The 24623-nt window shown below is 39.1% G+C and overlaps 1 protein-coding gene across 2 annotated transcripts in view; it reads right to left on the reverse strand.

Moving 5' to 3' along the window:
• Positions 1-1266: 1266 nt before the first annotated feature.
• Positions 1267-24623, reverse strand: part of exoc6 (exocyst complex component 6) — a 28155-nt gene continuing 4798 nt past the window's right edge. Inside the window, exons 2-24 of one of the 2 annotated variants that reach the window (XM_055021173.1) lie at positions 23281-23452; positions 21319-21366; positions 21036-21126; positions 19737-19782; positions 17796-17849; positions 17352-17502; positions 17110-17271; positions 16838-16906; positions 16395-16478; positions 16102-16148; positions 15887-16007; positions 14316-14387; positions 14128-14225; positions 12949-13054; positions 12734-12843; positions 12304-12415; positions 11880-12014; positions 11051-11230; positions 10499-10528; positions 8554-8695; positions 7413-7486; positions 5901-6013; positions 1267-4462 (exon numbers count right to left, since the gene is read on the reverse strand). In XM_055021173.1, the coding sequence (XP_054877148.1) occupies positions 4336-4462; positions 5901-6013; positions 7413-7486; positions 8554-8695; positions 10499-10528; positions 11051-11230; positions 11880-12014; positions 12304-12415; positions 12734-12843; positions 12949-13054; positions 14128-14225; positions 14316-14387; positions 15887-16007; positions 16102-16148; positions 16395-16478; positions 16838-16906; positions 17110-17271; positions 17352-17502; positions 17796-17849; positions 19737-19782; positions 21036-21126; positions 21319-21366; positions 23281-23452 (2344 nt within the window). In that variant the 3' untranslated portion in view covers positions 1267-4335. The remainder of the gene's footprint in view (positions 4463-5900; positions 6014-7412; positions 7487-8553; positions 8696-10498; positions 10529-11050; positions 11231-11879; positions 12015-12303; positions 12416-12733; positions 12844-12948; positions 13055-14127; positions 14226-14315; positions 14388-15886; positions 16008-16101; positions 16149-16394; positions 16479-16837; positions 16907-17109; positions 17272-17351; positions 17503-17795; positions 17850-19736; positions 19783-21035; positions 21127-21318; positions 21367-23280; positions 23453-24623) is intronic. The other variant, XM_055021174.1, reaches the window with a different exon arrangement.

A 24623-nucleotide genomic window follows, 5' to 3' on the forward strand; every position in this document is an offset into this window, starting at 1 on the left:
GGATGTGAAACTGTGGCTGGATGGAATATTATTTTTAACATCAATCTCCATGAATCTCCTGTTATTAGTCAGTCACTCGGTGTGTGTGTGGCCTTGTATTTGACACGTTGTTAGGTCAATTTTTCATAGAAATGCAATGTTGTTCCTTATGGGAACAGTGCTGTTTTCTGTTGGGGTTAATTCAGGATGAAGGTCTGAACTGAGTTTAGCTTAGAGTTATTCTGAATGAAAAATGAATGGAAGCCAATGCAAAGTTCTTGTGAATATAGAAAAATATACTGTATGTGTGAGAGAGAAATAAGATGATAAAATGGAGTCATGAAATAATGTATACATTTTTTTAAATGTTTACTTTCTTCCATCTAGGATGCTGCTCTTTATTTTAATTTTTGAAACAACACAATGTGTACATTATATTCTCTGGTATGTTGTGCATCATTCGTATGCAGGGCTGCTTCTCGGTCTCAGTACAGCCCTGACAGAAATGATCTCTACCTCAGCTGTGTTCCTTTATCTTATTAAAATCACATTTGCAACCTGAGGATTTAATAAATTTGTCCCACATGCTAATATAAGCTTTGACTTTTAAACAGTTGTTGCTTTTCTGCACAGAAAACATGTAGTTAACCTGATAAGGGGATGATCCTCATTTCCTAGAGGTTTGGATTGCTTATTTGTAGGGTGCACCGATTTATCAGCACAGATTTTCATAGTTTTGGGAGATTGATGATTGGTCGGTTCTTGCATATGAAGCTGATCTTATCAAATGATCTTCTCTTCCTCAGCAAAGGTCCAAAAATGTGCCACAGTTCTCTGATGCTCTGCTGTGAGAGTCTGACTGGCAGACTCACCAGGTCATGTCTGAGTTGTCCACTGTTGCCAACTCAGTGACTTTCTTACAAGTTTTGGCAACATTTCAGACAAAAAATTGTTATTGGCCAGCATCAGAATCAGCAAATCAGGCTTTTTAAAGATTGGTGATCGGCCAGAAAATAGAACTTGGTGCAGCCCTGCTTTTTCCCCTTAGTGAAACCGCCTGAAAACAAACTTTTGGTTTTACTCCAATAATCTTTGTCTGTTTAATGATCTGAAACATTGTATAAATGTTCATTTGATTTGATTCGATTCATCAAATGTTGTGTTTTTCAAACTTAAGCTTATAACTACAAATCACTAAACTCTTCACACTGTAACCAGCAGCTGGGGTTCTTATTGAATATGAATTCACTTCAGAGACTGACGGAGGAACACATCACAGAGTCCACCTTCATGTTGTCAGCAGCAGAGAAGCTGCTAAAATCTTTTCTTTACAAAAAGGGGAATATATACAGAGGGATTTCCAAGCCATAAAAATAAGGAGGAAAAAACAACAACATCCAGTTTGAAGCAACAGACATAAAAAACAAAACAAAAAGCCTCATTTTAAAACATTCCCATCAAAGTTTATGTACAGATGTAAAGTGTTAACCTACAGACTATAATATAATAAAGTACATTATTGCTTTTCTTGGTGGATTCTGACATTCTAAACCTCAATTTCACCCTGAGAAACAAAAGACAGAATAAAAATGCTGAATTTAGGTTTATAAAAGGTTAGGCCTGTGTTTACAAGAGTTAATTGCAGCCTTTTTTTAACGATCTTCACAAATAGATTTTTAGTATATGTAGCAAACATTATGTGAGCAGTTTGGCTGCTCTGGACTTCAGTATCTCCTCCTGGCATTAAAAGGGTCAGCAGGCCTGCACACTCATTCTGTCCACCGGATGATTTACTTCATTCACATAAGTTAATATTAATCAGCTTCAAAGTCAGACTGCATGTGAATGTTGACCGCTGTTGCTATGTAGTCTGATTCTGTTCCACAGAAGCATTTTTGCACAATCTAGAAATGTTTTTATCAATATTGGTTTATTTATATAATGCAAAAACAAATGAATGGATGATCTAATTCCACTGCTGTAATGTGTCTCTTAAAGTTGCATAAAATTTCTATCTGGCATTTAGTAAAAACAAGAATTGGGAAATTTTCTCTCCCAATCGGCACTTCTTTGAAAAAGTGTCCAGGTTTCCATCTGACTCCAGTCTGAGACCAGGGGACAAAATAATTCAGTCATATGCAGACTGAATTTTATAATAAAGACTTGTGTTATAAAAAAAGGTTTGTTATTGAAGTAACTGACTGTGTGTAGCCCTGAGATCCTGCATGTTTCTGGTTGGCTACAGGTGAGGGCAGCAGTCGCAGACCCTTCTTGTTAGAGTTTGCTGGGTATTAAAACCACATGCTGTTTTCTGGACTTGGAGCATTTCTCTTAAAGCCTGTTCCCACTAGGAACCTTGTCTTGGGATCAGGAGTGTTAGTTATCGTCCCCCTGTGTCTCCACTAAACTTGACTGAGTAAAAACAGATTTTGAGGTTAGAAAAAGGCCTGATAGTGAGACTGAAGGTTTTTTATTAACAAGGAGCTTGTTGACTGAGTTTTATGGGGAAAGAATCCTAAGCATGATGAATGTGTTTCCTTACCAGAATAATTTAATGGTATCAGTACAAGTCACAGATGCTAAGTTAACATTTACTGCAATAGATTTCAAGTCATTGATGTCAGTTGGGAAAGATCAACTCTTTGGAAGCATCTGTCCCACTGATGGAGAGAGAGGGAGGACTTCCTGCTGCAGCAGACACTGTGTGAGAAGTCCAGTTCCTCAGATAAAATTACAGGAACAAATAAAAAAGTTCAGGAAAAATTAATTCTGAGTTTCATAGCAGAAATGTACCTCCATAATCACATCACAAGTAAAGCCTATATACAAATATTCACTTTAATATTTATGTATGTGGAACTTTGATTGATCCAGAATCTGTAATAAAGTGAAGAGAGAATTGTGCTCTATGTTTTAACTCCATTTGCACACGGTAGAAAAGATGGCGGCAAATAAAAAGCTACATCACACCTATTGAGACAGAATGGGTGTGCCATAAATCTGACAGAAATGTCTAAAATGACAAGGCAGAAAAAACAACAACAAAAAGCCACCATGAAGGTTTTATATGAACATCAGTCTCCTGGGACATCATCATTCACATTTTCACTTTTCACTTCATGTATAGAACTTCAGCATAATTCATTGTTGCCACATCAACCATATCAACAATATTTGGATAAGTTGATTTGCTCTTAAATTTCTGATCTGTACTCTCTCACAAAGCACACACACACACACACACGCACGCACGCACACACACACGCACGCATACACACGCACACACACACACGCACGCACACACACACGCACGCACGCACACGCACGCGTACACACGCCCACACACACACACGCACGCACGCACACACACACGCACGCGTACACACGCCCACACACACACACGCACGCACGCACACACACACGCACGCATACACACACACACAGCATCCTGAATAATAAAAATAATATAAATAACTCAAAATTCAAAAAGATCAATAATAAATTATTCAGTTTACATTTCTATTACATGTACACCCACACACGCACCACACATACACATAAACACACACACACACATATCTATTTCTTGTGTGTGAGTAAATGAATTTGTTATCTCAGGTTTTGAAACGAAACTCTCCTTATTTCACTCATTAATAATGAGACATAAACAGGAATAGATGTAACTGAGTCTGAAATGTTGCCTTCACACAGTCATTACTTTTAGGAGTCTGAAATATATCTGTGGATCAGTAAATGATGTCATCATCTCAGATTAACAAGAGCTGTTATTCTTCAGAATAAAGTGCAGGAAAATACACATCAATTGAAGAAAAACCAGGTGCCAAACTTGATGTTTAGAACAAACATATGTTTGGACCTTTGAATCCGTTGCACCAGGACTTTGTCACTTCCTGTACTTCCTACTCTCAGTTTACTTCTTCAATCATTCCAGTTTAAAAAAAATGTACAAAACAGTTTATCTCCAATGAGCCGCTGACAGATCGTTTCTCTGAGGGTTCAGTAAATAGTTTGGAGTGTGTGCAGAACTTAGCAGAAATCCTCTGACAGGTTTGAAGTCAGAGACAGGAAATGATGTTTGCTGGCAGGGGGTTCCCTGCAGGTTTTTTCCATACAGTGTAATGCTGAGCCTTCAGCTGATGTCTATGACCATGCGACCAGTAAGTATGAGAACTCAGCTGTTTGTATGTTGAATATGATCCTCTGCATGGGATTGCTCTGTGGTGTATTAAACCAATATTATTCAGGGCGCTTTTTTTTATGTGTGCATGTGAATGCATGCATGTTTCACTCATCATATCTGGTTATTGCACATACAGATAACATGTATGCGTTACTCTAGGAGGACATGCCATTGACAAGACTCCTCAGTTGTTTGACCACAGTCTCGATCAGTTTCTGCTTGTCTCTGTCGTTCTTCCTGAACTGAGAGAAGATGTTGTTCTTCTTGTTGGTGTCTTTCATTCTGAAAGCAGAAACAGGAGTCTGTGAATGTTCTGGTCCAGACGAGTCAGACCTGAAATCATCTGTTAGTGTGTGAAAATGTCTGGCTGTCACTGGTACACTGGAACAAGTGTTCAGGTTCCTGACGCAGCCATTTAACCAACTGTGTGTTTGGTCAGAGTTCTCCAAGTTTAGCGAACAATAAGAGATGGGTCATTTAGATTCAGATAGATCCTAATATGGTTCTGGATTTTACTGCTATAAGAATGAAAGTGACAACAATCATCACTTCAGCTTCTCTAAAGTTTTAGCCACAGATCTCACTGCAAACAGTCAGCCCTCCACAAAAACATAAACTGCTTTCAAAATAAAACACATTATTACTCCAGTACACTGCTGAACAGGAAACGACGGCACACACAAATACACTGATTGATGCTCTGGGACCAATGGTACAGAAAACAGTTCACACAGCAAACATAACAATGATAACATTACTTAGTTTAACATTTTGTCAAAAAATAACAATTCTGCCATCGCACTATTTTTCTCTGATAGTGATAAACAGTAGAAACATTCTATTCACACAAATAAGCTTAACTTAGGTACTTATTTGTTGTACTGACAGTGATGTATTAAACAGGGTTATTTTTCAGGAGATGAAGGAAACACCTGCTGCTGTGATTTCATATTTAATTGGGTGAATGTGTTTATTTCACACTGAGGTCGCTAATCGTTGCCTGTGTGACAGAAAAGACGCAATATCAGAGCAGCATTTGACCCTGATGACCATGACATGGTAAACAACTGGAAGGCTGGGTTGGACTCTCTGAGTCGGTTTGGATCTGACCTTAAAGAACAGGGACTTCTTTATGTCAACAGGTGACTGTGTATCGACGCAGGCAGAAGTCACATGAGGCGTACCCCAGGGTCCCATCCTGGGACTCCTCTTATTTAATAACAACATCCTCCCATTAACTTGGCTTATAACAAGTAATTAGATTTGTTTCCAAAGCTGTGCAGATGACACACAGCTCTATAGAACAATGTCACCAGGATTACTTGTGCACTAAACGCATGTATGTAAAAAAGGGAAGGTGAATATGGTGGACCTACCCCCTGTAGACTCTGCAACAGCAGCAGGGGAGAAAAAGAGCAGAAAAAGACAAACTTTAGTGGAAGAGAAATGACGATATGGAACCGAGACATCAGAGAAAGTCAAAAGTCACCATCTCAGTTCAGTTTAGCTATGTCCAGAGTCAAGAGTTTGGATTCCAACAGAACTGATATCAACTGTTGAGAAGAAGCTTTTTGATAGAGAGAGCAAACTCCTTCATTTGTTTACACAAGAACAACCAAGTTTAGTTTCACAGCAATTTCAGCAATTGAGGATGAAAAAAAAAAAAAAACAGGTGAATTATTTTTAACCCCAGCAATGTCTGGTGGTCAGAGGCACTTACTTCTCAAGCAGAGCGAGCGCAGTGGCTGGGTTCACTCTCAGGTACTTAGAGTTTGGCTGACCATAGTCGGCCAGGTAAGTTGACCAGTCCCATACCATGAACAGGTCCAGGAGCTGGGAGAGGAAACAGAGCTTCAGGTTTAGAACAACAGCCAGAGATGTATGATGTTTGTGATGATTTTCACAAAGCTTTTTATGAAAACATCTTTCTCTAACATTTTAGTGTCCATCTACTATTCTTATTTAGTTGATAAAATCCAAAAATTTAATTTTGGAGACATTTGGCAATGAATGGCCAAATTAGTTTTTAATTGTATTATTTTTTGATAGCCTAGTAGTCTTATAATGCAGGTTTCTGTGTTTTGCAAGGTATTTTTGCAGATTAGGGACGAATCTGTATTAAGCCAACATGTTGCGTGAACTGAGTCACGTCAAGTAAGTAGGAGATCCTGGATAGTTGGTCTCCCAGGTCTCATCTTATGGTCATCTGAGTGGAGCAGTAGTTGATACCTTCAATCAACCTCTGAACTCTCTAAAAAAATGGCCAGAATTGTACAACTTCCTGTTCTTTCAACTATTTGTCTGGGAGGAAAAAACTGAATTGTGATACTGTTACTGATAGGAACCTTAATTGTTGCCTTGAGAACCACACAGCCTTGGTGGGATGATTCAGTTCAGAGGATCAGGTTATGTGATCTTGGTATACATTTACATGATCTTCTGCTCTCCCCACTGACCTGTGGTTAACCTGATGGAGATGACCCACCCCCACCCCATAAGTGTATGGGAACGTCACAGGGTGAAACAGCTGGATGTGTGGGTCTTGCTGATAGAGCACTTACAGAGCAATTTAGTGATAATAGCATTATTCATCTGGCTGAGAGACCGACACTTAGAGAGGCTCAGCAAACCCCCATTTTTCTCACCTGGAGTTCAGTTCTGAGCTCAGAGCAAGAATTAGGAACTCAAAGAACCTTTTAATACTAAATCATTAGATAAGCAGCTGTTGTAACTCCTGAAAGATAATTCTAGTTTAGATTGATAAAAATCATTTCATAGGATACTACTCGTCCTATCACTTATGAAAACTTAGCTTAGTTTATTGAGCATTTATGAGAAATTAGTGATATTCCAGACACACCAATGGAAACCTGGAAGTATAAAAATAGTTTACACTCATAACAAAGGATGTTTTTTGAAACTATTACTTGTTTCTACATGATAAATAACATGATCATTTATTTATTTCAGTTATTTTAGTCCCTCTCAGTCTCTGAGAGGTTTGGCTCAGTCCTTACTTTCAGCCAGGAGAAAGTCCCTTACTTCATCTCAATCACTCTTCTTGAATTAATTCTGTTAAACTGATGCATGTTCATTTCTAACAGAATTTAGGACCAGACTTTTACCAGTGAGACAGAGGAAGTTTCTACTCAGAACCGAGTCTCTACCCAGGCCAAGCGGTAACAGCCGGGCTATGCTTGTGGTTAAAAGGCCAGGCAGTTTGACTGTTCACCTGTCGTAAATCGATGAAGGCCAGCTGGAGCGTATCACCTTGAAAGCCAGGCACTGGCTCTGAACTGGCAAACACTGGAAGAAACACAAACACACCCCGATATTAACTATTTTTATGTTCATTTCTGGAAACTTTTGACCCCTTTTTTTTCAGAGAAATGGGTAAAATGAAAATGTTTATAACCGGCATCAACAGACGATGTAATGCAAAGAAATGATTTTCTTCTAAAAAAATCTCATCAGTATGATACAAACATATATAACTATAATGCATTATCATATTTCTATATAACATGTGATCAAAATACAGTTAGATAACTATACACTCAGCTTTCAATTCATATCAGCACATAAACCTAGCAGTGTATGTTAAAACTACAAATGTTTTAAAACCTTAGTTGTGACATTAGCTATGAAAAATAATGTTGAAATTTTTTTTTTACAATTGCAGTTTTTACATCAAATAAGAAATTAAATTAAAATTACACATGAATAAGTCTGTTCATGCGATAAGTCATTAACAACCATGGCAGTGACTGACATAAAGAGTCACATGAGATACATTCATAATTCAGTCATGGTGCTGGCTCTCAGCATCTATCAGCCAATCAGAGGAGACATTAGCGTTTTATTTAGGTGTTGGATCGACAAGCCCCCCATACTGGGGAGCAGCTACGTTTGGGACGTTTTGGGGAAATTGTAGTCGGCCATTTTGCAGAAGAGCTATGGATTCAACACGTTAGAATGACAACTTGCTCTGAACTGTGTGATACTGTGAGATGCTGGAGCAGCCACATTGTCAGAAAAACACAAAAACAAACCATCAGCCTCCTACTACTTCCTGTAGTCTTCTTTGTCAGGAGTGACACCCAGCTGTTGATCACAGTGATTCGAGTGATGCTAAAAAGAAGTGTTATGATACAGCTGAAAAACCACTTCATCTTAGCACAAAAACTTTAGTTTCTTTCAAAATTGGTATTTCCTGCAACGGAACGCCCCAGTGCTGTTTTTCCATTGTATTTTCTGGGGGTGAGGGTTTAGGGGTTTTAAGCTCATTTATTTTCGCAATTCCAATTACGAAAATAATTTTAGGGTAAATGGAAAAAATAATGAGGAAAAACTTCACCTTTCTTCATACTCACATTCACACTGCATGACATCCAAGTTGAACTGCTGTATGGCTCCCATACTGATCTGCTTGAGTTCTGTATCCAGAAGCATCTGCATAAGCGACGTGGACAGATGCTTACAAGCTGACATGCACGCTGTCTGGGCCACTTTCCCCTACAGAGAGAGAAATTGGGGATGGGGTGGTAATAACGTAAAGCATGAAGCAAGTCAGGAAAGAAAGGAAGATGAGGAGGGTGAAAGAAATGAGGGAAATGAAAGTGCCGAAAGAGGTCAGTGTTGAACATCAATAGAAGGAATGAGTTGGAGGAAGGGATTGGACATGAGAAAAGGTGGACAAAATGGTCAATGAACAGATGTGGGGTCGGCTTTTCTTCCACCAAACCGTCTGGATCAACAGTAAATAGAAATAGAAATGAAGGAACTCAGATCTGAACGAGTCAGAGCAGATTCTGTCTTCTACAAGCCCCAGTATCTGATCAGGCTGGAACTTCTGGGTTGTGAACCATTTCTGTTAACATGTGCTTTACTATATTTGGGAAACTTTGAACTTATAAATGTTGTTTCTTTTTTTTTTTTACTTGAAATAAGAACAGCTCTACCAGGCATAACTAACAGCTCTGGGAGGGAGAGAAGGAAAAGTAACTTCAGCAACTTCTAGACAAACTTTAGATAGTTTCTGCACTTCTCTTATTTTAAAAAGGAGTTATTCTTTTATTATTTTTATTCCAATTTGTTCCATTTCAATACTAGTTTTCTTTTACATCTTTCTGGCTTTGGTCTACTTTTAGAACATTGGAGAGATTTTAACTTCCTTTTTTTTATATCCAAAACAGTGACTCATCTTGTTATTAATGTTTGAGTGCTACTTTGAACAAAGTGCTCACAGATCCGTATTAGTGATTACAATTTGATCATTTATCACTTATTGTGCTGTTTATCATTTAATGTGAAAATTTTCTTATTATGATAAGAATTATTGTTATCACAATAAATTCCAGTCAATGGTGTTTTAAATTCCCTAAAACTTACTGTCACTTTTATGGTTCTCACAGAAGTACCACAAAAAATTATGATAAAACTTTAAGTCCACATTGCCCACTCCTAGAACATGTAGCAGTTTAATCACCTGCGCTGGTGTTAGGTGCATTACACTTTGAGGCGAGTATACAAATACATTAATTTTGCCTTTTGCTTAAAATGATAACCCTATGTGGTATTTATCTTAAATATTAGAACAGCCAATCCTCAAAACAGTGCTTCATTAAATTCTGTCGACAAATATTTTGATGCAACCCAGAAGTTCCTGTCCAGTAGCATTCATACCCGACTTGAGACCAAAGCTGACTTTCAGTTCAATGCTTGAAGAAATGCAGAATGAACACTAAACACACACTGAGGTATTGTCAAACATCGTTGAGCTTCGACCACCTCTCAGTACTCTCTGATTCACATCATGGTGCTGACCCATGCAATCTGATAGGAAACATTAAACTGAACAGACAGAAAATAAAACCAGGATCAAACACATGCAACCAGGAAAATGGAGCAAACAAAACTGCAACAGGAAATAGTTGGTTTTATGCAGTTCCAAAATCAATTTTAAAGTGACCACAGTATTGCTGTACTCTATTTACAAAATCTCTTAACTACAAAGATTTGTTCATTTTAGCCTGTGGAAGCACATAGAACAGAAATCAATCAAAAGGTTTTAAGAACTCTCTCAGGGGCTTGTAGCAGCTTTACTGCATATCCACTGATTGTCTCTTATAAATTATCAAAGGAGCTCTTGCAGAGAATCTAAATGTTACTGGTTTCCATGAATGTCAGCAGTAAGAAGTACAGGTTTGCTGGTGAAACCGTAGAGCAGCTTCCGCAGTCAAACAAGCATGCGTTCATGTTCCCAGCTGGCTGCAAAATGGCAGCAAAGTGGAATAAAATCCGAGCAAATATACTCACCGACATTGATGCATGGTCATTGTTGTTATTCTGAGCAGAAAACCCAAAACCAACCAAAATAAAAGAAAGGAGGGGAGGAGGGAAAGGATAGGAAAAAAATGCAGCAACAATAAATGGAAAGGAGGAAGCAAATTCAACCAGTTATCTTGGATGCTTAAAGAGTGAAAATAAAAATCAAGGAATAAAACAAACTGGCATAAGTAACATTTCATTGGAGAAAGTGTGAATGGGGAGGCAGGATGCATTCTGGAAAACAAACAAACAAACACTAAAACTAAAAGAAAACACAACAGATGGTGCTGAAGAGCCCACCAACCGGTGGCCCACTCAGACTGGGCACCAGCACAGGATCAGCCTCAGATGTAAAAACAGAAGACTAGAGGGAGCTGGACGGAAATGAACAAAAACATTCCTCACCTCCACATTTACAAGAAAAACCGCCTCATTAAATGAAGGCAAAAATGTCTCTTAAGACCAACAACACACTGACTTTAGTCGTAGTTTACAAGGCTGTACATTCAATGGCTCCATTAGAGGCTTCATTAAACTTACCGGAAGATGTGTGAAGACCTGAAAAGTAGAACGAAGGAAGTTGATCAGGTCCATGAGGTATCCTGAGGCGCGGCCATCAGACTCCGCCATGCTCCACTCATAGTCTGCTAGCTGAATGAACTCATCTATCTTCTGGTTTAGCTTGGTGTAAATCTCCCCCTCTGCAGCATGGCGAGCATCCTGACAACAGATTTCACACTTAATATCTTTCTGCATGACCTTAAAATAAAGGCATAAACATCTCAAACAGGAAGCACAAACACCTTCTGTTCTGTGTCCTGCTGTTGTCTGCAGCGCTCCTTGAGTTGTATCCTACTGTCTTGTACCAGATTAGGTGCTTTCTAATATCTTTCATTTGTAACAGGCCTTATCAATGTAGATTTTTTTACTAATTCACTTACTGCAGGTAATGCACTAACTACATTTTTCTTTCAATGTTAATATTAAAGAAAAAAAATGCCATATTATATGAAGGAAAACCAGATTTTGACCATTAGATCTCCAGGATCTCTGACGTCTTGTGCAGTTCGCCCCAACCCCCCATTGGTCCGGACAGGAAGAAAGTTTATTTTACACATTGTTTGTAAAGCTACACTTAAACTTTGACAGCGAATGCATCACTTTATAATCAGCAGGGCACCATGGCGGCAACAGTCAAATGACAAATTATAATGTCTGATTATAATTTTAAAGGTCATGTGTCACTGCCATTACTTTGCTCCAGTATTTTAAATTGTTATAAAAGCTGATTCATCAAACAGAAAATAAATCTGAGATGAATGTGATGCAACCTAATTGTTCTGCTTCCATCTGTTTTTTACTCGGTTACCTTAAATGTGGATAAGCCATAGAGTCTTGTGGTGTGAACTGTTTCGGGTGAAACGTTGGTGATGTTGGTTATGAACTCCTCCAGGTATTTACAGGCCTGTTCCAGGTGAGTGGTGTTTATGATAATCTGCACCAGCTGGAGAGGAAAGGTGACAGTTTTTACAGCAGATGATTAAATGCTGTCACATTGAAATAGTTGAGTGGGTGTGTATGCGTGTGTGTGTGTGTGCGTGTGTGTGCGTATGCGTGTGTGTGTGCGTGTGTGTGCGTATGCGTGTGTGTGTGTGTGTGTGTGTGTGTCTGTGCGTGCGTGTGTATGCGCGCGCGCGTGTGTGTGTGTGCGTGTGTGTGTGTGTGGGGGGGTGTGTGTGTGTGTGAGCGTGTGTGTGCGTGTACGTGTGTGTGTGAGAGAGATCCAGTCCCACCTCAGTCAGTCCTATGTGTGGTTTCTTGATGAGGTTTTGCAAGCAGCTGCTCAGAGTTCTGGTCAGCAGCAAGTTGGTTGATTTTCGCAGCATGTCATCGATCTCTGTTGAACTGAAGGCACATACAACATTTAGCTCCTGCAGGTTCAGCTTTTCAGTATTTACAAAACTCCCAGAGTGAGAGAATGGGGGATATGAGGCGTGAAGAAACCTCCAGGAGAAGATGGCTCATGCATAAAAGAATCACTTCTAAAGTGGTTTCAATGCTTTTCTATCCTGTTCATGAATAATTATGGGAGCCTTTAAATACAAGTGAGAAAATTGATGAGGCTTGTTGCAAATTGTGTTCAGTTTATTTAAATGTCATCATTTCAAAGGTGATGAACTTTGTTCTTAATGCATGTATCTGAAATGTAAGACGGTGCCATACCTGCGGTGCAGGGACTCTGAGAACTTGAGGCTGGCATAAATGAACTCTTTGACCTGTGTGTAGATCTGAGGGACAGACTGAGACATCGGCAGCTTCTTAGGGAAGTCCTGCTGCTCACACACAAGTAGAAACAAAGAACATAAAAACTTTAATGGCATGTTGGTCACGTGAAAGTATTGCTTATGAGAGCATTGTGCAGTTTTGGTTCTTGTCACCTTTTCAATCTCAGGATCATGAAAGGGAAAGCGACTGGTCACCAGTTTATACTCCTCCTCTGTTTCCACTGGGATAGGGCTGTAGTTGTCTGACTCAAAGATCTCTCTGTGCAAAAATGACAACATTTACTGCTTCGTTATACTTTAGTGCAGTAGCAGTAAGAAGCCGTGGCTTCACTTGGCTGTCGATGAAAACCTCACACATGGGAGAAAAAAGGACCATGCTCTTTCTAAGCATCAGCATATCAGCATGTTAAAAATTATCTGGCTTATTCTGGGTTTTATTATGGTCAGTTATTTAAACTGACCATAGTATAGTACATGCATAAACAGGGTTCATGCATGTTTTGATGTCAAAACCTAAACACGAACATCTAGACTTCTCAGTGCTCTTTAGTCAGTTTTTAAGTATTAATACAAGATTTACAACAAATATACCTCAGTGGACGGACGGACGGACGGACGGACGGACGGACGGATGGATGGATTTGGACAATCAGTCAGAGTAAAGCGAGGGAACAAAACATTTTCATACTGATTCCATATTTGGGGAATATAATTCCACATTATTCCTTACTTTTACATTGCTGTTTAGAAAAACACAACCAAAGTGTCTTAACACCTCAAGCCAAATTGGAAAAGCTGTGTGAAAAAAACTAACTGAACAAACATTTTATTCCCACTAAGACTTCCATTAACCACCAAAATAACAGCTCTTTTAAAACAACAGTATGACAGAAGGTCTACTTTTTTTTAGTTTCTCATGTTCTGTGATGAGTTCCTGTTTAAAGAAAAGCTGAAGCTATTTGAACAACTTGTCTTTGCCGGTTAGCTCATGTGAGCAGTTAATCACCTCCTTGTTTTATCCAGCATAAACGTCAAACCAACATTTATTCTCAGTACAGCTCAGGGCAGCCCAAACAGTGGTAGCAGTGGCACAGTTTGAGAATCACGAGCCCAGACAGTGCAAATTGGTTTGCGGGATGAACTATATATTCCACACCAGTAGTAAAGAATATTTTAAGGCTGAAAAATAAAAACAATAAAAAAAAGAATGAATAAGAAGTGTTAGATTTTGGTCAATTAATTATTGTAGCTTTCTTGTTTCAATAAAATAAAAATGTCCTTTCTGAAGGAGACATCTTCCCAGCAGAAAGACAGTTTTAGAGGGAATCTCACCTGAAAACCAGGGCCCATTTTTTCAGCAGTGTTTCATTGTATTGGTCTCGGACCTCGAATAGCAGGTCAAAGAGTCGATTCACTGGGAAACCATAACCCTGTGTGAACACATACAGGCACACAAATCCTCATGTCTCAGTCAAGCTTTTCATGCAAGCTGATTAATTAAAGCAAAACTTTGAACAAACCTGCAGTGTGTCAGCGCAGATGACTATGAGATTCTTCAGCTCCAAAACCAGGTCTGGGTCATCACAGTAGGACTGGACAAGAAAGAGATCAACTATCAGATTTACACCCGGAGAACTAAACTAAATGAGAAAATAAAGATGTTCTGCTTTTTAAAACAATAATTTTAAAAACATAAACAGATCTTATTAAAATATTTCTGTTACCAGTTTTTAAGGGATATGTTTCTACAGGAAAACTGTGAGAAAATTATAATGGTGACTTTACTCTAAAAAATGGAGACAGATTCTAACCCTCTAAAGTCGCTCCATAAATCATCTCAGACTGGAGGAAGATGCCTGAGCCTGGACTTGAATGTATTTTATGAAAAGGGAAACTAACCCTTGAGTGTGAGGGGATGGGACTGAAATACTATCAACAAGCCCTTCCATTTTTCAGAAGCACAACTTGGTTTTTGAGCTGAAAGCAACACAATGTCTTACAGTTAACACCAGGATCCTGTTTGAAGTGTGTAAATCAACGTCATGACCAGAGTCCAACAGGGACAGACAGGCGTCCACCAGTGGAACAGAGAGAGACATGGTGGAATCTGAGATGGATCTCAGCGCTTTGAACCAGTTTTCTGTTCAGTTCAGTATGCAGTACAACCTGAAGGTCTGGTGAGATTTATGATTAGAATGCCAGTTTTGTTCATGAAAGTAACTTTAAAGGAGTAAAAACAATCAGCAATTACCCCCACAAATACTTGGTTCTAATTACAAGGAAAAATGCCTGAAAGTGAATCTTAATGAAACATATTGCAATCCACTCTGTGAGGTGAAGCTTCTTGTGACTCAGCTTCTGTCAGTGATCCCTCCCCCCATACTGTGGAGCCCATTCTCTGACCTGTTAGCATAATCCCCTCTGTGATTTACAACTGAGTGGAGTCCAGCAGTCAGAAATATGCCCTCTAAAACTGCTGTTATTGTTGCAATCTGTCTCTCATTAAGCCCCAGTGACCTCTTCTTTGGCCACATGCCTGTGTGGGTTTTGACCTCTTGTGTTAAGAATGACATCACCAGTGTGCCTGTGGTGCACTCACCTCCACTGTGCTAATATGTATGAGTATCAGTAAAGGAAAGTTCTCCCCAGAAACATAGATCTCCATTATTTTTTTTAACTCGAGTCTCCTTTTCTTTCACAGAATCTATCTGTGTTTAAGTTGATCAATATTCTGCTAACCTTGAAAAAACACAATGTTGCATTTGCGATGTTAAAAATAACACATAAGTTTGTTTGTCCGATAAGAAAAAACCTTATCATCCTCCTGTCATCGTCTTCATCTTTCTGCCAGTAGTAGCCTCCTGCTGTTGATCATGAGTCATGTGATGCGAAAAAAAAAATCTGTTTCCACTGCAGTTTTTGGGAAACACACTCATTTTGATACAGTTGAAAATCCACCTCATCTGAGCACATGTTTCCATTAAGTAAATTTATTTTTGTAATTCCAACTTGTGCCATTTTAAGGTCAATAAAAACGCAGCCAGTGCTGCTGCTGATATGTCTGTACATGTTAGTGTGAGTGTGGACCTACAGAATGTGTCCGGAGCACAGCAATGATCTTGGACAAGGCCATGTTCCACAGTTCATCGGTGAACGCTCTGGTGACCAGCCCCCTGGTGGCATGAAGGATGTGGTCCTCCACTACAAAAAACCTGACAACAAACACACACACACACGCACACATGTCTTCAGTCCAGAAACTTCTAATGCGACCAGAAGCCAACCAGACTGAAAGGCACATCTTACCCCACAATCTGATTAAAGTATCGTCTGTAGCCTTCTACAGTCTCATGCTGCAAACAGAGAGAAAATACATCATTTCAGTTCTCAGACATTTTTGTGATATACTATGTTGCTTTAACACAGGGTGCATGGTTTAATAAGAAGGCAGGTCTCAGAATGTTTGATTCTTGTATTTTGTGTCTCGCAACTAATAAAAGCAGTACTCTGCTTATTGACAAATAACGGGAGAACAACATCTTTATTTGTGCACCAATAATTTACATTTGCACATGCAATGAAAGACACAAGGTGCTCACCATGTTAGCCTGTGGCTGCAACACTAGACGGGCTTGTTTCTTCCTCTGCTTCCTGTAGTAGTTCTCAAATGTTTCTCTGTCACCCTGAAGACACAAAATTTATAGAAACAGACTAAAAAAATGGATTTTGGGATGCAGCATTTAGAGTAATTTAATGAACTTTCTACAGGAAAAGATTTGCATGAAAAAGAAATCTGCGTTTTTATATCAAAACCCATAAACTTTTCACATGACAGGTAGATGTGGAGAGATACTGAGTGTTGTTGACTTTTAAACTTATGAATAAATCAGAACAAAGCAGGTCCATAATGTTTTCGTGACAATATGGAAGAATAAATAAGGTTTTGTTGTTTTTTTTCATTCAGTCTTTCCAAATGTGACTGTATGTATCACATCATGTGTCACACCTCCTTGTCGAATGAATTAGCAGCAGAGTAACCTACCAGCACAGTATATATATGTAGACATCTGTAGACAGGGGAGAAATCCACCAGGTCCTGAGCTGTAAGAACCTGGAAGACACATGAGAGAAAACATCACTTCCTGTCTTCCTTCAGGCAAGACAGGAAGTGAAACTCCTAACAGTTTGTTGCCAGTCAGTTTAATAATCGCTTCAATAAAAACAGATGTGTATTTGTGATAGACATTGGGACATGTGGGCACAGAGAGCTGCAATAATTTAAAGTAAAACACTATTTTTTTATCCTCGTCTCACCTCTTCATCTGCTTCCTCCTCGTCTCCAGGTTCGTCATCGGTCAGCAGGCCGTTGGAGATGTGTGTGTGTGCGCGTCCGCTCAGAGAATAAACAGGCTTGCTGTAGTGTCCTGTGTGGACCTGCTTTGCCACAGCACTGTTGAAGGTCCTGTGCTGCTGCGCCTGGGCAGAAGCACCATGCACAAATCAAATATGCAGCTCTGACAGTCTGCCAGTTAAAGTTTGGGAAGAAACAGTCCCACCTGTCTCATCGCCGTCTCTCCAACCTTGTCAGAATGCTTCCGAATGCTTTCCAGGAAGTCTTTGAGGTCTGACATTGAGATTTCTTTGATTTCCTCCCTCAGTCTGGGAAGATTTTCTGCCATGATCTGGCAGAACCTGTACTGACTGACCCTGTTGGGAGAATGGGGGGGAGGGGGGCACAGACACTCAGTCCTTCCATTGTGAAGTTACACTTTAATCAAACATGTTGATTTTTGGATACACCAGCTGCCTGCCACTCATTAATTGCCAACTTTCCTTTAATATGACTGGGCTCTTTGTCTTTGGAGCTTTTTAATATCTTATCCTTTATGACTTTGATTTAATAAATCACAACCATAATACCTTCTTGCATAGTCAGTTAGGAGCTATTCAAACATTTCTTGTAGAATGTCCAGTCACAAACTTTGACTGTGTGATCCTACCTTGGAATATACACCTTCTCCAGCTGCTCCATGGTTTTCAATGCAGCATAATATCTGGGGGGATACAGTTTCAGTTAAGATGGTTTAAGTGTGAGAGTTTGCATTTCTTATGATCTGCAATGGACAGCCCTGAAATATTAAAGACAGATTTGCTGAACTTAATAAATCGCACTATTGAAACATCTGTTCTGAGTGATTCTCAGAAATAGTAAAACAATTGAAACAATATTTCAGTTGTTTTACTTAGTATCAAAAACATTAAAGAAATTCAGACAAATAATCCATAACATGACAAAGAAGAGCATGGATTTAATTGCAATGCAATCCACTACAATGAACACAACACTACTTGTAAAGGTGAAATGGGAGGAGTGATTTGAACATCAGTGACTGATGCAGAGTTGCCTATTTGAAACGGAACTTTTCAAAAATCTAGACAGGACAAAAAAGTCTAGAACAGCTGATCAGATTAACACATATACAGATGACCTTTGACCCAAACAATATGGTGTAACAGACAGAAGGACTTTCATGAAAAGTTCTTCACCCTGATGCACACTGGGGCCAACTAAACATGGCCACAGAACCTTTGGCTCTGGTCCCAGCAGTGGGGCCCATCTAACGTTCTATGAGAAATTTTCTAGTTATTATTATTTTTATTATCATTATGGTCCTGAGTCTGGTATGTGTATTAATTATATGAGTTCAGAGTTGGGTCAGTGTGCTAGCTCTCATCATTAGGCTGATAGGTGGGCTGTGAAGGGATCTAATTGGTTGGCCAGTGAGTGTAAAATGTGTTGTGGACAAATGAATAGAAAGACATTCTTATAAAGCTCATGGTGAAAAGGTTCATCAGAACGCAGAGTGATGAACCATTGGACACCAAAAGAAATTTGACCAGCGTGCCAACGCTTACATAACACTGTAATGTGCATTAAAGCATATAGCACATATAACAGACATATCATGTTGAAAGTACATGTGATACATTCACTGGAAAATCCAGAAGGATTTCTATTGCAGTGTGATTGGCTGAGCCTGGCTCTGGATGCTAGTGGGTCTGCACTAGAGACTCACTAGCATCCACTAGCAGGCATGCAGGGAGGGCTTTGTTGTGAACAAGGGCACGGTGAGGGTCAATTGTCCTTCTAGTGAATAGCTTCTTCTTTTGGTTCACAGTAAACGGGTCATTATTTTCCTGTTCCAAACAAACACCCTGTCCTTATCTTACTCAGCAACAGCCACAGCAGAAGTTCATGAGGTAAAAGGAAGCATGATCTGGAGAGTTAAAATAAATTGTCTGAAAGAATTATTCATTTATTTTGTTAATGGATTGACTCTAGACACACTAAGATTACTTAGAAGATGTTGCCGTGGCTTTTTAAACTTCAAACAACAATTACAGGCAGAAAGACACATCCACATTGTAGGACAGAGAATCCACATCCTCCTGACCGGCTCACACCAGGTAGACCATGGGTTGGTCAGACACCTCCAGAAACAAATGGTCAGACAGAACCAGCAGGAGAGGGAGACGAGCCATTCCACCTGGCCAGACTACCACACAGAGATCAAGGGAGTGAACTACCCCCAACAGCCATCGGCCCCCAACCAGAAACCCATCACACCACTATAGAAGCCCCTCTCACCTGGGCAGCATGCATATTACCATCATGCAGCATGCATAAAGGTGATAACCATCACCTTTGAATCTACAAAAAAAAAAAAAAAAAAACAGCCTGGGCAACACCTCTGTGTTTTGTGTTTGAAAGCTGCAAAAGATTAAAGATGTTTGTTGCAAATACAAATTGTACAATTAACTTGTTGTTTCCCATTAGCTGAAACCTAGCTTGACCGAACTTTGATCCAAGCTCGGTTGGTTATACCATATCTGTATTGCTACAATCTAGCTTGAAAGGAAAAGCTTTGGGAGATCATTACCTTCTTGAATCCAGTTGCTCCTTCAGTTTGCTGTACATTTCAAGCACTAGAATGGAACAGAACATAAAAAAACTGAATGAGTTTGTTGTCTTCATGAGACCTCATTTTTCAGTTGATTCAGAGTCAGAGATTTTTTAGAGGAAAAATAAATACAAACATTTTCTAACATCTTCTAATGATAACAATGCATCTATCATGTATGTGACACCCTTAAACACGAACCACTACAATAACAGTCATGCAGGCATTGTACCTGATAATTTGTCACCTTACTAACACAGCGTGCCATTTCCAGCTTTGGTTTTTACATCTTGTTACATGTTTGAGTTAGTCTATTGAGAAATTATTTTCTTTTAAAGTGTAAAGAGAACATCCAGAAGATATGGTTTCTGCATTGACAGCAAACGTGAGGATGAATTTTGTAATTTTTTGGAACCGAAGAACAGTTATTTTGTCAGGAGATTCTCTTAGTTTAAAGAGACAGTCTTCAGCTAATACCATTCATCTGCTTCATATTTGAGAAATATTTTACTACACAGACATGGAGACAACGAAAGTAGTCAAAAAGGACTTTCATATAAAGGTGATCCATGCTCGTTCCACAGTAAATTTGTAATTCAAACTTCATTTCGAGATTATGGTTGTTAGCATGGATGCTCAATATCTCAACATGAAAGAACAGTGGTTTTGTCACACAAAATTAGCAATGGACATTTATTTTCATCCTGTTGCCATTTGTTTCTGGAGGTGGAGGGCAGGAAGTTGGTCATGTTATGTTTGTTTGCTCAGGTGACAAAGACTGTGATGCAGAAAGGATTGTGGGACGTTTGTCTGAAGCAGAGCAGCAATGGTCAAGTCAGTGGTGTGGTTGCTTTTTTCAAGGTGTCAAGAGGATAGTGAAATATAAAATATAAACATAATGTTGGTAAATATCAGTAATCATCCACAACAGCAACATTAATATTGGATATTGACATCAGTCCAAAGTTTTATATCAGTGTTTTTTTTTACGTATTCTGTTATTGATGTCCGCTTTTATAACATACATAAACACAAATCATTTTCATTTGAGTCCAAAAATCTTTAAAAACAAACTTCCATTCTGTCTATATTGTAGCAACACTACATACAGTCACATGTGACTGTAACACAAACAGTCACACAAACAACAGCTGGCTGTTCTGAGGAAGGGACTGAACTCCAGGCGAACAGAACAGAACAGAACTAGCAACCAGTGCTCTACCAACCAGTGCTCTACCCCTGTGATGAGTTCTCTCAGGTAACAGTAACCTGTGTCACCTGGTATGCAGAGCTGAAGCTTCTCCACTGTGGTGGCCATGTTCCTCTGCTGGATCCGACAGCGAATCACTTCCTCTGTCTGAGCTGTTACCTGGGGGAGGGACCACACAATTGAGAAAAACAATGAAAAAGAGGTCACCCCGTTGACTACCAGGTTAAAGAACGGTCATGTCCACCGCAGAACTGTTCTTGCAGATAATGAGCATGTATCTGTCATGGCTGGAAAACAAAAGCCACAGTTTGTCCTCCACACATGCAGGACTACACTCATACATGAACTTACATCTCTCCCTGCGTCCTGCAGTCTCCTGTTAGTGTCCGTCACTTGACCCTTTGAAAACAAACAGACATCAACATTAATGCTCTGAAATATCTCCTCTTATTCGTCTCTATTAAGAATTAAGTTACAAATTCTAAAAAAAACCCTAATAAATCCATTTCTGAACTGACTGAAGAATAAATTTTGTGTTACAGGAGTTTGACTAATTAAGAGTGCATTTGCTGCTCTGCTTCATGCCCTCTGCAGCTCACTCCCATCAGCTGCTTAGGCTTGTTATCAGCTCATTGTCCATGAAGAAGCAAGGACAAAGCCGGGTAAATTCAGATTAACCAGTCAGCGGGGACCTGAACCCATGGTCGGTGCACTGGGCCTTTCATGGGCTTTAATGGCTTGTGACAGGCTCTTTCTCACAGATTCAGTGACAAACTTCTCAATTCTGGATCTGGATTTTTGAACTCTCGGCTCTTGTCACACAACTGAGAGCCATGACCTAATTGACCAGTGAGCTTTTTGAGTTTTTTTTTTTTTATCAATGAAGAATCCAATCATGAAAATATACTAACAACACAATTATCTCTCCTGTTGCTACGAAACATAGATTGTAAACTTTTGGAAAATAAATAAATAAATAATATTAATTCTGGTGAACAATGCGATAACAAATCCATCCATCCATTTTCTATACACCCTTGTCCCTCGTGGGATCAGGAGGTGCTGGTGCCTCTCCAGCTACGTTCCAGGCGAGAGGCGGGGTCACCCTGGACAGGTCACCAGTCTGTTGCAGGGCAACACAGAGACAAACAGGACAAACAACCATACACACACACTCACACAGACCTAGGGAGAATGTAGAGAGACCAATCAACCTGACAGTCATGTTTTTGAACTGTGGGAGGAAGCCGGTAAACAAACAAATACTGAGAAATAAAGCAACAATTTCTATTCTGAGTTCACAACAAACACTAAGGGAAAAAAAATGGAAATTATTATTTCCATCTCAGCAGCAAGGTTTTGTTGAAAACGTTACTTTTGGTCAATGTCTCCAATTTCTTAAAGGGGTGGCATTTTGTGTTTTCCATTGTACCATTTTATAGCATGATCACGTTACCTTCAGTCGCTGTAAAAACTATATATATGTCAAACATGACTTAAAGAAAGTTGACTTTGCAATTTGATGTCTTGGGCACTGCCTCTTTAAGATGGAGTGGATACTTCAGGTGGAGTGTTCTTTCTGAAACTTTCTGAAACGTCATCATAACAATGCTCCTCCATTATACTGTTAACAACCGACTGAAAACGTAAAACGTATTTTTTTCATGTTTTTATCTGTGGTTTAATGAATTTAATGAAAAGATTTCTTGAACAGCACTTTGGTGAAGTTAATGCCTATTTATAAAGAGCTTTATAAATAAAATGACATTGAGAAGTAGCTCATATGATTATTTCAGCAGACACACAGTTCCACTGGGTGTTTGCTAACTGCTGCTGTCACTAGTCTGAAGGAGCTGATTGGGGGAGTCCAGGTGACGGGTGCTCTGTAATTCAGAAGCTCAGACGGAGATTTAGCCCCTCAGAGGAGCTTCACCTGGAAGAGGCACTTGGTTCTAAGTATTTTACAACTCCAATGGTTGCCCCACAGGCAATTGAAAGATTTCTTGAACATGCATGAAATAATCAAAGCACCACTCCAGGTATGTTTTTGATGAAGGAATAACATTATAAAATGATATAAAACTCAAAAAAGCTGATTTTACATAATACTGCCCCTATAAGAAAGTCAGGGTTGATTAATTGGTGCAAGTTTATATACGTCTTCTTTTTTGAACAGGAGTAGAATTTATTTTTCTAGTAAAATCCAACATATATTTATATATTATTACAACATGTATTTACATATAGGAATGCAGAATTTAGAGATTTAGTGATGATTTGTTTTGAAGTCTTGTGTGTCCTCCTCACTCTTACCATCAGTTTCTCTGCATCAGCACGCACTTTAAGAAGTTCAGTTATGGCATCCACAAAGCCTTGATGGTGGAAATTACACATCTTTTCAATCTCACGGTCATGGTTCCTTATCCTGGCGTCCAGCTTCTCCATAAACCGTTTGTGAGCATTGGGCTGGTCATCATAAATGGACCTAAAGAAGACAAAAGGGGAACATGAAGAGGGTTGGGGAGCAAAAGAGAAAGAGGGTGAGAACTCTAGAAAATATAGATAAACAAAGCAATTCATTTTCACCTGTGTCTCTTTACGTGTGTCTATGTCCATAGTTAAAGAGTTTGAGTTTTGCTTTAAGTTGTTTGATGATCACCTTGGCTCTGTTACATTGCAGTGATTCCTGGCGCTGTAGCCGTACTTGGTAGCTCAACTGTGTTAGTTTTTTAAAATTATTATTATTGTTATTATTTGTGGACAGCCTGCCAGGGGGCATGGAAAATCTTTTCTTTTACATTCAGTCGCAAAAGTTGCATGTTATCTTGACGAAGCTGTGCATTTTGTAGCAGCAGCAACTTGCTTAAATATAAAATCATGTCAATTCAAAACTGTAAGATTTATAGTTATTACAGAATCACACAGATAATAAATAAATGCCTTACACAGAGAGGACTTAGAGGCAGTCAGGCCTGTATAGCACTTCACATGAGGATATTATATGAGTAAAGTTTTTGATGAGCACAGCAAGAACACTGTCAGTTCCCAACAACAATCCAAGGTTTATTTCAGAAACAATGTCTCCATCTAGTGACACTAAGTGAAGTACAGTTATTTTTATCAATAAACAAAAAACAGTAGGCAGAAATCACCAGCTTCAGTTAAAAATTATTACATTTAAATAATCAAAAAAGCCTGCAAAGAAAAACATTAAGTTGTTTACAGGTGATGTTATTTTTCCCACCTTACATCAGACACTAAATTTGGCTGTGTGATTTGTTTGCATATGAACCACAAACTTTATCACTAATTAACTTATTTCACTGACTGAGTGGGAAATGATACATCCAACATACTTTAATCACAATAAAAGCTGAGACTCCAAGGAGAGTATGCTGTATGTATTTATGTTTATGATCAACAGCCACATATCAAGGATTTTTTTTTACCCACATCTGTCAAACGTCTTTCTTTTATTTCCAGCTAACTGGATTTGTCCTGCTACAACCTGAAGTTGTCACAGAATAAGTATATCCAATGCTACAGCTGGAAAAGGACACCTTGAATGCAATTTTTCTTTTGGGATTATTTTTAAAAGCATCACAAACTACCTGAATGTCAATAACTTAACCTTTTTCAATCTCCACACCTGGTAT

This window comes from Poeciliopsis prolifica, unplaced genomic scaffold (assembly GCF_027474105.1).
Source record: "Poeciliopsis prolifica strain line A6 unplaced genomic scaffold, Auburn_PproV2 SCAFFOLD074, whole genome shotgun sequence".
Taxonomy (NCBI): domain Eukaryota; kingdom Metazoa; phylum Chordata; class Actinopteri; order Cyprinodontiformes; family Poeciliidae; genus Poeciliopsis; species Poeciliopsis prolifica.